This window comes from Diospyros lotus, chromosome 14 (genome assembly GCF_014633365.1).
Source record: "Diospyros lotus cultivar Yz01 chromosome 14, ASM1463336v1, whole genome shotgun sequence".
NCBI classification, from domain to species: domain Eukaryota; kingdom Viridiplantae; phylum Streptophyta; class Magnoliopsida; order Ericales; family Ebenaceae; genus Diospyros; species Diospyros lotus.
The window spans coordinates 24,431,762-24,447,988 of record NC_068351.1 but is presented as its reverse complement, the minus strand read 5'-3'; the positions used below and the strand labels follow the sequence as shown (position 1 = coordinate 24,447,988).

At 35.4% G+C, this 16,227-nt stretch overlaps 1 protein-coding gene across 2 annotated transcripts; it reads right to left on the bottom strand.

Annotated features, from left to right (window-relative positions):
• Nucleotides 1–5,684: 5,684 nt before the first annotated feature.
• On the bottom strand, nt 5,685–15,707 carry LOC127790215 (uncharacterized). Of its 2 annotated transcripts, XM_052319537.1 has the most exons (10): nt 15,220–15,706; nt 10,193–10,258; nt 9,808–9,988; nt 9,508–9,704; nt 8,955–9,005; nt 8,763–8,854; nt 8,463–8,563; nt 7,245–7,339; nt 6,976–7,080; nt 5,685–6,140 (listed from the first exon to the last, which is right to left on the bottom strand). In XM_052319537.1, the coding sequence occupies exons 1-10, from the start codon at nt 15,538–15,540 to the stop codon at nt 6,003–6,005; spliced, it is 1,347 nt and encodes a 448-aa protein (XP_052175497.1). In that variant the 5' UTR covers nt 15,541–15,706; the 3' UTR covers nt 5,685–6,002. The 2 variants fall into 2 exon arrangements, with proteins under 2 accessions (XP_052175497.1, XP_052175499.1); XM_052319539.1 differs by lacking the exon at nt 10,193–10,258 and having other exon boundaries at nt 15,220–15,707.
• Between the last annotated feature and the right edge of the window lie 520 nt (nt 15,708–16,227).

Below are 16,227 nucleotides of genomic sequence, written 5' to 3'. Positions count from 1 at the left end.
TCCACTAGGCTCGCCCTCAGCCATAGCTTTCCCCTTACCTAGAATGATGCAAAAGCAAGTATGAGTCACAAGGCTCTGCTAGTATAATTTGAAAGGAACCTAAAGTAATAAGAATCAAGGCAATATAGAATTACTCATTACATCACATGCACCCATGCTATGTTTCACCACATCATATAAAGATATATCCATGCATATGTGCCCACATACAACCCATAGGCCCATATAAGTATCTGCCAATGTAACCATCAATCTATGGACCAAAGTCCTTCCTCACATCAGACTTGCGTCTACTAAGCTTCCGACATAAAAGTCGTAACATCTGAACCAAAACTCCCTCGCGTCAGGAAAATGCCTACCGAGCTTCAAGGTACCACCCGAACATAATAATCGCGCAAAATAATTATCGTGCACACATAAGCATCTCAAAGCATATTCATTATTGTATGCATACACGACCATACTCTTAAAAATATTCCCAAACACATGCTCACACATGGATATGTAATACACTCATCATCATACTTATGAATGTACTTTTACCCCCAATAATGATTAATCATAACATACAAATAATGAATGAATGAATACTTTAACACCAACATGAACCTGCAATAGGACAATACGCACACGGTACAACATACATATAAGATAAGATAACCAAAGTCTTGTATGGAACTAATCAAGAAAGCACCATTCCTTAGGAAATATGGGTGAACCAAAACCCCATTGAAGCCTTTAACGAGTTTCATCAAGAATCTAGGAAGAACAACAAAATTAAACATGATTATGTAGGCAAGAACCATAATATTAAACATAGGAAGCATAGCCAACACAAAAAGGAATCGAATAAGCTAAATTCCAGAAATTCCAAATTACAAGTGGTGATTTCAATGACCTGTTTCGAGCTCATAACTTGGTCAAATACTGTAAATAATATGACTAAATTGAAGCTCATGATCTCTAGTTTTCGAAACAATAAGAGGATTGTAAATCGGATATAACCACAAAAAGTTATACCCCCAAATGTACAACATGGTCAATCTATCTAAAAATAAGAATTCCCAAATACAAACATTTCGAAATGAAAGGAATGAATTTCTAACATGAAAAAAGGGTTTAGGAACTTGCATCAAAAGGAAAAAGATATAAGAACTTGCATATGAAAGGAAAAAAAGAACTTGCCTTTGATGAATATAAATACCACGAACCGAACCAAGAACGGAGCCGATGAAGAAAGAAAATGGCAGAACCAAATAGCTGGAAAAAGAAGCAGAAACTTGCACCACCTCCAAGGGCTTCGAAAACCAAAGAAAAAGAGAAAACGCCAATGCCCTATGGCTTATACCCTCACCCTTCTTATAGTCTTCAGAAACCAAGGCGAGAAATGAGAAAGACAATAGAAGAAAATGACTCATTTTCACATCAAGACTCCTAACCTACTTCTCCTTTTTTATTTATACATTCGCATATATGTATATATATATATCATGAAACAACCCCTTTTTATTAATATAATACATACACGGTAGCCCCTTTTCTTTCAAATCCCAATTAAATTTTGACTTTTCAACATAAATCATAATCCCATCAACGTTTCAACATAAATCATAATCTTATCTTGCTTTTAACTTTTTCATATCATTATAACTTCATTTATATCTTTTTTTTTAACTTTTCAAACATCACACATAAATTCTTAAAAGCATTGACCAATTAATAAAAAAAATGCAACATATACATTAATAATGACTAAACGACCTAAACCAGCTAATGGGTCATTACACTTAATGTCAAACCTTCCATATTTTGAATCAAAATAGCCCCATCACCTTCATACATCATAATGGGTTCACAAACAAAAGTACCCCCATGCCATAACTCCATAGGCATGCTGTCACCATGAAAACTATATGTTATGATTTTTAGGAAGCTTACAATTACCATTACAACAACAACAACATATCCAGCCTTTATCCCACTATGTGGGGTCGGCTACATAAATTCTAGACTTCCATGTATTTCTGTCTTTTGTCATATCCTCATTTAGATCTATATATTTCATATCAAATTTTAATGTCTCTCCCAAAGTCTTCTTGGGTTTACCTCTACCTCTTTTTGTGACTAATTGTTCCATTTCATCAACTCTCCTCACAGGAACATCTCTTAGTCTCCTTCTCACATGACCAAACCATCTTAGTCTAGTCTTTCTCATCTTCTCCTCGATTGGCACTACTCCTACCTTATTACGAATAACTTCATTTCTAATTTTATCCTTTCTTGTATGTCCGCACATCCATCTTAACATCCTTATCTCCGCTACACTCGTCTTTTGCTCATACTGGTATTTGATTGCCCAACATTCTGAGCCATACAGCAAGACTGGTCTTAAAGTTGTCCTATAAAATTTTTCTTTCAATTTTAATGGGATTTTACCATCACATAACACCCCCGATGCATTTCTCCATTTTAGCCAACCTACCTTAATTCTATGTGCGACATCCTCGTAGATTTCTCCATCTTTTTGAATCACTGATCCCAAATATCGAAAATGATCTTTTCTTTGTAAGATTTGGTCTTCTAATTTTATTATAACATCATCCACTCTTGCATTTTTACTAAATTTGCATTCCATATATTCTGTTTTCTTTCTACTTAATTTAAATCCCTTATATTCTAAATTGTTTCTCCACAACTCAAGCTTAGTGTTCACTCCTTCTTTTGTTTCATCCACCAACACTATGTCGTCTGCAAATAGCATACACCATGGCACATCTGTCTGAATATCTTTAGTGAGTTCATCCATTACTAGGGTTAAACTTAAATAAATTTGAGATATGCATAATTAATTATATTGAGTTTAAGTTCACTTAAGTAGTATGGAACTTAATTGTATGTACTCTCTAATATTAATTTAGTCAAAGATAGCTATGAATACAACCAGACTAGAGGCTCCCCAATACAAACCCTAATATAACACACCATAAGCTGCTCATAACCCATATCCTATTCAAAGAGTAGCCCCTGAACATCCATTAACGCCCACTCCCAGAACCCTATATAATGGGAAACAATACCCTCAATGCAGAAAGATAAAAAAAATCAAAAGAGCTTGAACTAGGCTAAGTACAACAACATATAATGATAACAGAGGAAGGATGGGAAGCTAGAGTGAAAGACAATTTTTTATTCTAAATATGAAACATCTTTGTATTAGAATTGGTAGCATCTTGCATAAAATATGAGAGAAATTAATTAGGTGCAAAATTTTGTGTACACAAATTTTTACACACACACACATATATATATATATATATAATAAAGTCTATTTTCTTTCCCTTTTTATTCTTCCATACAAATTTTAGTTCCAAGCCTGTTTAAATAATTTTGAATCGAAAATTCACCATGTGTATTACAATGTAATGGACAATAATGAACAAAACATTTATCAAATAATTTAATAATATAATTGTTACATATATATTATGTCTTGGAAAATTCTAGACAGCCAGAAAGAAGTTACAGACGGGTTTACAGAAAGGCCATCATTTGACAAACTAAAATCTGAAGGAAGAAACCGAAGGAAGAAACCGAAAGAAGAAACCTTCTGAGGATTATAATAGTCTAGCTTACCTTGCTCTGACATCGGCGAGGAAGAACGGTGACGAGACTGAAGATCGGTCTCCATCGCGGAAGATCGCGGAAGATCGGTCTCCATCGCTTGCTGGAAGTACTGGGAAGATCGCGGAAGATCGATTTCTATTGCGGAAGGTTGATCTCGATCATCGAATGAAGGTCTCGATCGCCGAAGGAAACGTCGCGGCTAGATCGAGATCGTCGTCGGTAAGGTAAGCGCTCTCTCCTTCTTTTAGTGGGATATGTGCAAACGCAAGTTGAAGGAAGAAAAGTCGATCTCGGTAAGCCCTCAAAATTTACCCCAATATCTCGCGATATTTTGACAACCAAAATATCGCGAGATATCTCTTCTGTAAACCCGTCGGTAAACGCGTCTGGCTCTGTAGAGGGACTCTTATGTCTTACAATTAATAGTAATGGACAAAACATGCTTAACAATTACCACAATAAAGGGACCATAATTATCAAATAATGTTTTAATAATTTCTTACAGTTAGGGGACAAAACATGGAAGACTGGACAAAACATAGGTAGGGGGCCATAGATTCTTATCCTCTTGTTTTTTTTTTTTTTTTTTTTTTCCCACGTTGAGAACAAGACATAAATAGGGGATCACAAATTCGAGACCATGGATTCACGAAGTTCCACAGGCTTCACCTAACACATATTATCAAAAACTATGATTAAAGTGCAGCAATGTGTTGTATAAAACAAAGGGACATATATGCAATTTGACCAAGAGAGAGAAGTCAAGTTAGTTAAGTTTGGCATGTGACCTAGAGAGAGAAGCTGGGTTACCAAAGAGAAAGAAGATGATGCCTAGCAGTTGTCAATGTTTGCTATCGCTGTCGATTCCGTCACCATCGAAGCCTTGTGTCAATTCCTAGCAAAAATTGATGCCTAGTAAAAGTCATGTGTCGATTCCATCAGCGTCAGTGTGGTTCGCTTCCCTGAACGTCACTTCTTCGTTGTGTGTCACCTTCTACCTCCCTTGCATGTGTCGTCATCATTGTCCATTGATTTCCTCTCATCTTTTGAAACTCTAGATTTTTCTTCGTTGACTTGGTGGTTTCAATTTTTGTCTTTAGGGTATTTTATGCGCAAGCCAAAATGGAGTCATTTTGCCAGCATCAGCACGACAAAATCACGTCATTTTGCAGCACCACCTCAGCCTCCACGTATATTGAGACACATACCTGGCCGATTGAGAATAAAATTAAAACTAATATTAAAGTTCAATGATCAAATTAAAATAAAATTTAAAATATGATAAAATTATAAAATGTCTCTAAGTTCAAGATAAAGCAAGCTATTAATCCCAAAAACAAACACATAAACCCAAATGGTCCCCATTTGATCAGATTTTTTGCATCAATCAAGTCAAATAAAAAGCAAAAAAGGACACCCTAACCTTTCATGCGAAACAACCAAATTGGCAAGCGCACAGACACAAAACCCTTGAAATTGTCGATTTGTGATAATGCAAAACAACCAACCAAAATCTCTTACAAACAACCACACAGACAATGGATGCTTTATCCTTATTGACAAGGAGAATGAAAAAAAAGAACTTCTGAAAAATTTGGAGGAAAGCTAGAGAAAAACTAACGAGAACAATGAAAAGAATGACGAGATGTTCTATCATTTTATTTTATTTTTTAATTTAACCCTTCGATATTACCAAGGTTAATAAACCAATTATAGCTTATTCAAACAGGTGCGTTGATATGCCCATTAACATTTCATCACAATAAAGATTTAAAATAATAATTTTTAATATTTAAAATACAAAACCTTAACATTTTACACATTAAAAACTAAATATTATATTTTTTAATTATTAAATAAGCATATGTATTAAGGCTAAATACAATCTATCAAGTTTTAATCCCATTAGATTAGTTACTCAACTATATGAAATTTGATATCAGCTACATAAATTAAAACTCAAATGATCAAATCCCATCCCATCAGCCATGCAAAATCTGAGCTCAGTTATATGAATTAAAACTCGCTAATCATTCATAGTTAGGTAGGATAACGGACGATTGAATCAATGTAGAAGTGAGCCTTAAAGAGTACATGGTACATACAATTCATTTGCATGGGATTGTACATTGTTCTGTGTATCCAGTTGAACAAACTAGACATTGAATTGGTTGAACAAACTAGACATTGAATTGGCACATTAACAGTAAAAAGGCAATGCTATACTGCATATCTTTGGGTAATTTTTCTCCACGAGGCCAATAAACCATGCGGCATTTATCAACAAAACTGGACTCCCAAATCCAATCAAGGGCATAAAACTCATTTCACCACATGAGATTCAGACTTACTGTTGGATGGTATGATTAGTATATATATCACAGTAAACAGGCCTTGAAACCCTTCTCTAGTTCCCGTGCATTCAAGTTCTTTCCTATGAAAACAATCTTGTTTATTCTTGGTTCGTCGGGATGCCACAATCGATCAGGTGAACCTTGGAATATGTCATGAACCCCCTGTTAGAAGAACACAGAACACAGATGCAGAACGTATGTCAGAAACAATCACACCTCCTGCAGTAAGTTGAATTTATGTTCCCCTTTGACAGTGCTGAAAGATGATATTAAGATAAACTATTAACTGATTGGAAATGCCAACTAAAATGATTCTAACAATTTTTGGGATGTAAGACTATACACAATCCTTTGGCAGGTTTAGAAACCAGTAAAATGTATTTAACTAATCTTGGTGAATATAGAAGACAAAAAAAGTTCTAAATCAAATATCTTCGGGAGCATGGACCCAGTTTGTTTATGTTGGTTTTTAATGATGCAGAACACTGGAGCAAGATAGGTGCGGTTTCCATGAATGGTGGGATTGGCACATAAAAGTAAACTCCTACAAGCAAGATCCTGGAATGAATTGAAAGAGACCAAGAGAAACTAGAAATAGCATGCTCATGAGAGGACAAATTGCCAGTCTTTTTGGATTCACTGACAGTTGCATTTGAAACAAAATTCCATCCAACAAACACTTGAATGGTTGGAGACTGACACAATATTAAGGATGGAAGAGACTACTAGGCATAAGTGGTTGGGTTTAGATGAGAGAGAAGACCTTTTCAATCACAGATAAAGCGGGGCTAGATTAAGTGACGCTTGAGATTAGTGCATACCAAAACAAAGATTTACCTTAAGTTGAACCTCTACTTCAATGTAAAATTTTTCAATTTGCAGACAAACTTGATCAAACTGATAATAGCAAGCAATCTACCAAATTATGTTTGTAAGAGAATAGTTAAATTATATTTGTAAGAGAATAGTTAAGCTCAGAGAGAGAGAGAGAGATCACCTGGAAGACAAATCGCTCATTCATACCCTCAACAGATAGGAGACCTTTCATCCTATATATGTCGTCACTCCTTTCTAAAAGTAACGTACCCAACCACATGTTAGCCTGAAAAATTAAACAATAACAGCTTCATAATCAAAGACCATCAGCTTTCTTTCTATCCAGAAGGAAAGAAAAATCTGCCAAATGTTAATGTGGCCCCAACATCCTTAGACCCAAATTATGAGAACTATAAAGCAAATTAGTGTATTTGCAGAAGAATAATGTACCTTCTCAAGGTCTAAGCTTCCTTCACAAACTATGCTCACTGAAGAAACACCAGGATCGTGAGTATGATCATGGGAATGGTGATCATCATGGTGCTCTGCATTGGTATGTACTGAATGCATTAATACTTCATGTACCATTACCATAAGTAGAAGGATAGAAGGAAGTGTCATATTCAGATTACAACTAAATCTTGGATGGTAAATTAAACCAGTGAGACTGGAATTGCAGGGATCCCATGGAACCACGATCTGGATCCTGCCATCATGATTATGGGTGCATTTGTGCACCAGATTACAACATAGACCAAACCTGATTTAGAAGAAATATGATTTAAAGAAATTAAAGAAAAATTCCAGGGTACTGAAATCAAAAGCAACCTAAAGCTAAGGATCTGATTTTGATGCTAGGGTAAAATGAAAACTCACCAATTTGTTCTCATTTCAATTAACTATTGGAACTTAGCTCTTAAGTTTTGTGTGTCTATATAAATAATCAGTTTCAAATAATATGATTAAAGAAATCAAAGAAAAATTCCAGGGTACTGAAATCAAAAGGAACCTAAAACTAAGAATCTGATTATGATGCTAGGGTAAAATCAAAACTCACCAACTCGTTCTCAATTCAATTAACTATTGGAACTTAGCTCTTAAGTTTTGTGTGTCTATATAAATAATCAGTTTCAAATCAAACCAGAATCCCATATGGTGCTCCACCTAAGACAACCCTTCATACTGCATACTAAAGAAAATGTTGTATTGCATGAGAACCAACATTCAACTAAACCATCCTTTCTTCTATAATTGTAACTTCTTAGGCAAAAACTTTATGTAAACATATTGTCAATATAACCAACATGTAAAACTATAAGATGCACCATCCATGTTAACTGGCATTGTTTGATGCATTTGTACATGTATGCATAAGAGAAAGTAAACAGATTCACATAATAAAGAGGGTAACATATAGATGCAGCAAACAAGGAATGTGAATTTCAACTAGCAAGATAAAAGCAGCAGCCATTTAGGTGAAATTAAGTATTAGTTTCACACAAAACAGATAAAAAGCAACTGAACGACACCTTGTTATTTGATACACAACATCATTGATCTTAACAAAATAATTTCAAGCACTCAATGAAAGCTTCGTTCTATTGAAGATATTTAAAAAGATGAAATGAAATTACAATGTTTTTTTCTTTTTGCTAAGAATGAAATTACCATGTTTGTGGTCATGATCATGGTGGTGGTGGTGGTGGTGGTCATGATCGTGGCCATGACTATCATGATCAGAACCTTCACTGTTAACAGCACTCTCAATTCTGGTAAAGGGGCAACAGAAATAAGCTTCGCATAACATCAATATTTAAAAAAGAACATAAGACTGAAAGAAGTCATCAACTGAAAGCAAAAAACTGTGTAGTAAGTTAATAAGATACATCAAATTGATAGCTACATCTAAAAACAATGCCATCAGACAAAGGGCTACTGAACCAAATTCTACAAATTAAGTGGAATTACCTCTCCAAATCAAAGCCTCCAATCCCAAGAACATAGTCCAAATCAACTTTCCCAAACTGGGTCCGCTTCATATGAGCCATATGATTTATATTCTGTGTTCAGCCAGTTTCACATCAAAGGTTAGCTAAAAATTAAGCAAGTAGATAATGAACTATGGATGTGTCAACATAAGCAAGCTGTTTATATACAAACCCTTATCCGTTGAATTAATGAAGCAACTTCTGGCTCACCAACAAGATCAGTCTAACAACAAACATTGGGAGATGAGTTAGTGATGTTTTAGAGGAACAATCAATCGATCAAAATTGAAACAGCTCTATCCTACAACATTATTCCATCTCAAATAGATAATTTCTCATTTCATAAGAATAGCATCATAGGCTCACAATAAAGCTCCTCTTGAATTTATCAAAACCGAAGATTTCTTCCACTGACAATAATTTAGTCCCCATCCAATGAAACTACTACCAAACTAGGCAGCATGCTACTTTCAGGAGTTGAAACATGGTTCAGGGAGTAAGCCTAATGGACCAGAACCAACAAGTGGCTCCAAATTAAAACCCAAAAGGAGACATGAAGGGAGCAAACCTCAAAGATCTTAACGTTTCAGCTCATATGGATGGTTTTATTCTGTGGTCCTCTGTCCTCAAGCAGATGGATTGAGTTATTTAGGGATCCTAAAATTAACTTTTTATCTAAGAGGCATAACTAAAATAACAATGCATAAAGAAGAGAAATTGAGGACCTTGTTTACTATAATGCGGTCAGCATAAGCAATTTGCTCTACTGCTTCATTGACCACACCTTTTGGTTTAACATCATCCAAGTGGAAACCAGCATGTTTAGCATCCACCAATGTGACTACACCATCTAGCTTAACTTCATTAAAAACCTCGTCCTCTGCGTAGAATGTCTGAATGATTGGCGCTGGATTTGCCAATCCTGGAAAGTTGCAAAATGACAAATGAAGCACAATGAGAACCAGAGAAGCACAATAGCTCTAGCTAAACGTGAACAAATGCCCTATTGAATAAACCTTCTGTACCTGTAGTCTCTATTACAATATGATCAAATTTCCCTTTCTTCCTACTGACTAATTCAGAAATCATCCTCACAAGATCACCTCTCACTGTGCAACACAGACATCCATTATTGAGCATAATTATGTCCTCAGCCCCAGCAGCTTTTGCAGCAACTAATGAACCATCAATATCTACTTCACCATACTGCAAATACAACAAAAGACATAGATTTATTGGTAACCATAACAAAACCAAGTATTATATATACCGGTAATATTAAAAAGGGAACATCAAATATTTAGAAAAAGAGGGGAAAGCTAGCACAAATTCCTGCAAAAATTACCACCAACCATAATGGCAAATGTAATTCTGCAAAATCAATATTAAACCAAACAATCAACCACATACCTCATTCTCAATCACTGCAATGCGTTTCCCATGTTCCGCAGTCAATATGTGGTTCAATAAAGTTGTCTACTCACAATCATAGAAAGAATAGGTCAAGTGAAATAGAATCCCATAAGTTTCAAAGGAAAATAAATTACAAATAGAAGTGGTTAAGCATTTGAATTAAGCTTTGCCTTGTCATCTTGCAAACCTAGAAGCTAGCGCATTTAAGTAATTGAACCCAGTCTTTTAAAAAGTGCGCTTAAGCACGAATTAAGCACAAAGCACAACTCCTTCAAAGGTTTTTGGGGACAAAGCCTAGAGACTTTAGTTGAGTGCAGTCAAAGCCAGCATAAGTTGCACTTTTTATCAGAACTAAGCGATATAAAGCGCACTTTTAATATGGGCTGTTGGATTTGTTTAAATTTGAGTTATGGTGTGGCTGCTTGTATGGAATCCTTACCCAAGAAGAATGGTCATCATATCTTAAAATGATCTAAATAAAAGCAAATACATATTAAAAAAAAAAAAAAAAAACTCTAAAATTCCCAGAAAGGCCCAGACTTCTGATAGAAGATGAAGAATTCTGACCTTTCTTCTTTTCAACAAAGAGTTCAGCATATTCATTTGTTTTCTTTTCTTCTTTTCAATAAAGACCTTTCATCTTTGCAGCTCTCATTTTTATTTAGTTTTCTTTTTAATGATTGCCTTTTAATAGTTTATATTATGCTTATAAAATCTTATACCCATTATTTCATTTATGTGGGCTTCATTTGTTTAAGCGTGCACTTAATCTCCATAGGCCTTCTATGCTTAGTGCACATTGATTTAACTAACAGTTGGAACTCAACTGCTAACACTTCATCTTTGTCATATAAAACACACACACATCCAAATAATGGAAAATAAAAAAATAAAAGTTCATCATTGGAACTTGCAATATCCATCATCAGTAATTATCCCGCAATCCCATCTGTCTTATGAGTGGTAATTCAATGTAGAAAAACCAGACTATTCTCCATTAGATTCTTTTCCATCTATTTCTTTCCTTATAAGCACATTAAAAAGATTAACCTGTCCATTTCATGAATTTAATGATTGAGTTCAGAACAAAAATAGGGTCAATTGCAACTTTTTAATAATATATCTTCTCATTATGCTTCTTAAGGCATCCCTAAGCATGATTTTTAACCCATCGGCTGTTGTGAACAAATAACTGCCATGCAAATCAGCTTGCTCGGCACTACCATGTTATAAAAGGAGAATCTCATTTGATGTCACCTTGACTTTGAAGTTGCGTCAATATTTTATTTGGGTAACAACAACCAACAAGCACCTCAACTACAATTCAATTTACCTAAAGTCTAATTAATGTGAGTGGAAAAAATCAGCCATTCATTTGAAATGAAGTAACTGCTTCAGCTTTCAACTTTTTATCATTTCTTTTGCTCCCATGTGTGTTTAAAGATACTTCTTCACTAAGTCTGTTTCAGTCCATTCTTTTGTTTAGATCTATGCCACTGGGAAAAACAAACACACTACAAATTGCAAATGGCTATACACATTTGGGAACATGACATGCTTTCATTCCATAATAGTGAACTCAATGATCAAAAAGAACCCAAAGATATTTATATTCTCTAAAATTGTATATTTATATTCTCTAAAATTGTTTTTCTTTGGAGGAGAAAAACTCAAATACAACGAACTACAACTCCATAGAAACTAGCGTTATTGGCCAGAGAAACTGTAAATAAATGGCAGTCTAGTTTTAAGAAACGTGTTTTTGTACAAACTAAACAGACCAGATTGCATAATTCATTACTTTCTAATTGTTAAAAAGAAAATGGTTTTAAAATACCATGGGTTTCAACAGTAAAACATATAAGCTTACCCCTATTTTATCAGGTTTTAGAATATATGCCATCCCATCTTCTTGTTCTATGTATTAGAAAAGTTCACTTTCCAAATAACGTATGTTTTGATAATATTTTTTTCCTTTAAGCCTATTAATTATTGCCCCTATGGTTTATTTCACTTGCAGTGCCTTTTTTTTTTTTTTTTTTTTTTTTGGGGGGGGGGGGGGGGGGGTGTTATGTTTGGTCTCAATGCCTATCTTTGGTTTCCCAAACAAATTAATAAATATCTAACACAGTGGAACCATGGTGGTATTTTTTAACTTCTCCGAAAAGAAAAGAAAGGTATTTTGATCATTCCCATTATAAGTCTCATATTCTATTTCCCTCTTTCTTCAATGGGAGGATCAATTATCAATTTCTAGGATTTGTTGTAAACTTAATCGGTTATTTCCAATTAAGTAAATCTATAGTTGAAATTAAGTAAAAGGGAGCACATTTCCCATTTTTGCAGGAATTTAAGCACCTAAAAAAATAGTATCTCTGATTATAGCCCCTTTGGCCTTCTGTCAAATAGGAACAAATTTGCTAATATTAATAACTCTTGGATAGAGTATTGGAATGAAAAGATCAATGATACAATGCGCTATTGGTCTGAAACATCTCTATCTATTTCAAGTTTTGCTCTCGCATATATTTGGTAGCCTCACTTTTCATCTTTATTTTTCTGTATTAGCACCTATATTTTTTGGATGGTATGAGATTACTTTATTATGGAAAAATTGAACCATGAAGATTTCATGGTATTGCATGGTTCAAATGATGGTTTTCTCATGTCTCTTTACTACTTATAATCAATTATTACAAACACTTTTTTCAAGCATAATTTCCAATTGAGCACACCCTTTATCAAAATCTGTTCACCTTTTCTATCAGAAAAATCATCACTTATCTTGTATTCTATTGTCTTTATGCTTTCTCTTTTTTTTCTTTTTCTTTTTTTTGTCTCCCGGGAGGGGGGGGGTTGCCCAAGAGAACCAGGATAGCTGGGGAAAGCTAAGCAAAGAAATGAAATTTATCGAAAATTCTTTCATGGATGGACTAATAGAATCCTATGTGATCCGGTAGGCTCTAAGTATACACAAGTGTTCATGCATAATGCTCCTTTTAGTGGATATAATGTAGCAAAATCAGAAGATGAGTTGGCAGAGGAAACATGAAAAAATCAACTTCCCCTGAAATTGTCAAAGCCAGGAAATGATCGAATTAACTCATTAAGCAATCACTAAGTAGAGAGTGGCAATACGGACAAGAGATTCTAGATCTACTAAAGGCAGAGTAGAAATTTGTTTTTATGATGTTTTTCTGTTTAATGATGATTGATTTCCCCTACTTATAATGAAGAGCTCAAGCTGCAATAGTAATGTCCAAGAGACGTGGATAATTGATTGTCACCCCACACACTGGTAGTGGGGATGGCATTGTGAATCATGGAGATGGTCATGTTCATGTGCCCATAGCACCCAAACATGACTGCAATGCAAGGGGATCCTCTCACGGCTGGTCAAGAATGAGCTCTCTCGAGGGAAGAGTGATACTCTCAACAAATCAAAAAACTCATAACTCTAACTTACAATCTACAAGTCCTAAGAGTTACAAACAAAAATAGATCTAGGTCAGTCTAAATTGTTGGGAGTCATCCTATAATTGGAGATAGAAATCAGCTTCTAGAGTGCAACTTAGAATGGTCAAGGTAGCTGTAATAAATCTCATCTCTACATGGTAAATCCAGTACTCAATCAAAGAGTCCCACTAGTAGAGTTGCCAAGGTGTCACAAGCATCCCTGATGGAAAGCAGTAACAAGGATCTTGGGCTATAAAGCGCTGGAGGAGATGATGTGATGCTCCTTGCATAAGTGGGCAATACCAATCACTTGAAAAAGAGTTCCATTTGCGCAGCCAATAATGTGTCACAAAATGCTTGGAGGCTTAAGCAAGAGTTCCATCACCTAACCCCAGGTCACTCAAGCATCTTCACCAGACAACGGGTAGGGTAGGGCATCACATGCATACCTTGCTCATTTCAACCTCAATTGGTGGAAGGAGAAATTACAGAGATTTATGAAGCATGACTAGCAATTTGAAATTCAAATCAGATAGAGATTTACATGTCTAATCATGAGGTTGGCACTTGAAGATTCAGATGGAGGTTCAATCCCTAAGAGATAACCATAACCCCCCCCCCCCCCCCCCCCCCCAACAATGAATTATTTATTATCTCTGTAACTAATTCAAGTTAGTGAGATAATTTGTTTACAACTTAGTTGCTTATTTATCAAGGTCATTTCAACAATCCTCTGTATTCCAAAAGCTTTTCTTTATTCCATGCTTATTTGAACGATGTCTACATAATAATATAAATCTTGCAATTCACGTTTCAGTAAACCCCTTCGACCTAAGTAACTATAATCAACATTAGCTGGAATTTTTCAAAGAGACTAGATAGGACATGTTTAAGCTTCAGTGTGATAGTGAAAACTCTTTTTTTTGTTTGAGGCAAACCGTTATTCATGGTCGGAGGATTTTGATAATAAATCAAATTGTGAGAAGAACCTCTTACTTTGATGCACCATGATACACCTCTTCCCAATCTTAATATTATAATTTTTCTTTGTTTTATTCATTTCAATTTATTGCCTTAACCCCAGAGAACCCACGTAGCATGTCCCATTCATCTGGTCAACTTGCAAGGACATTTAAAAAGAAATGGAAGAAATCTACACTATTCTAGTCCTTCAGCAACCAGAATTAAGTGTAGCCTCTAAATAAAGCCAGCTATATTTTCCAATTCCAGAAAGTAGAAAAAAAGATATGATGAATTTATGTGCCATAACTTTCTTTTTAAATCATCAAAGAACTTAAACATAATTAGGTAAAATCAGTTTGTTATCCTTTCACTTTATCCCAAAGGGTCCTAGTATTTTAAGCTCCCTGCTTCTCTCTCTCTCTCTCTCTCTTCACTTTTGAAGATCGGCATGTTGAATTTCTGATATACACCCAATGTCAAAACCTAACGAAAGCAACTCTTCTAGTTTGCGTAAATCCTAATTGCATCAAATCAATCCAAGTAATCAAATGTCCCCCAAATTGCGTTAGAAAAATTATTCAAAAAGAAAAGGGGAAGTTCTAGACCTTCCCAGAACCGAGAAAACCAGTGATTATGGTGGCGGGAACTCGATCATCGGGTGGAATCTTCGTCAAAACGTCGGAGCTCTCAGTCTGCGCCGTGGCCGCGGCGGCGAAGCGGTGACGGAATCGATTCGACTTGGAGAAGTCAAAGGAGAGGATCTGAAACCTGGGCTGGACAGCGACGATCCAGAAACTCCGAGCGGCGTGAGGTCTGGATCTGCGTAGAAAGGGCAAGGGCGAGGTCCGGACCCTGCAGAGTGGAGCGGCTTGATTGTTGACCACTCGAATGAAAGCAGTCGATATGTCCATCGACATTGAAGCCATATAGCAACCAGCTTCTCCTGCTGAGCTCTGGGGTTTTGGGCTTGAGAGAGAGAGAGAGAGAGAGAGAGAGAGAGGGTTTATCCGGTGTGGGAATGCAAGTACTTCCAAAACCCGCGCTTGTGGATGTGGTGCTGACTGCCGAGAGAAAACAATGCTGAATGTTTGCGCTTCCAAAATATCATCCAACGACGAAACAATCACAATGCCCCCCCCCCCCCCCCCCCCCCGCGTCTTTTTTTTATTTCTTCCAAAGGGTGGGTGGTAAAATAAAAAATTATAAATAAAAGTTATTACATAGTATTTAATAATTATTTTTTTAATTATTTTAAATAAAATTTAAACAAAATAAATATTAATATAGTGGTAAAATTATTTTTAAAAATAGTTATTATTTAGAGTTTATGAATTATAATTTTGTTAATATAATTAATTTTTTTATTTAAAGGAAGAAACATAAAAGATATTTTATTAACATGGCTTTATAACACCAAAATTAGGGATGAGCAGAAGTTCAATTAAACCAAACTAACCGAACCGAATTGATCGGTTCGATTTTTTTGATGAAATAATTTAGTTCGGTTAATTCGGTTCGATTTTTTTTATGAAACGGTTCGGTTCGGTTAGTAATATTTCCAATTTTCGATTATTCGGTTAAGCGAACTAATCGGTTCAGTCGCCCGACTCCCC

What these genes read in the sequence shown, in the direction of transcription:
- LOC127790215 (XM_052319537.1), bottom strand. Translation starts at nt 15,540, where the DNA reads ATGGCTTCAATGTCGATGGACATATCGACTGCTTTCATTCGAGTGGTC. An exon ending in TATTGTAATAGAGACTACAG is followed by an intron (nt 9,705 to 9,807) that starts GTACAGAAGGTT and finishes GCAACTTTCCAG; the next exon opens with GATTGGCAAATCCAGCGCCA. An exon ending in CATTAATTCAACGGATAAGG is followed by an intron (nt 8,855 to 8,954) that starts GTTTGTATATAA and finishes GGCTGAACACAG; the next exon opens with AATATAAATCATATGGCTCA.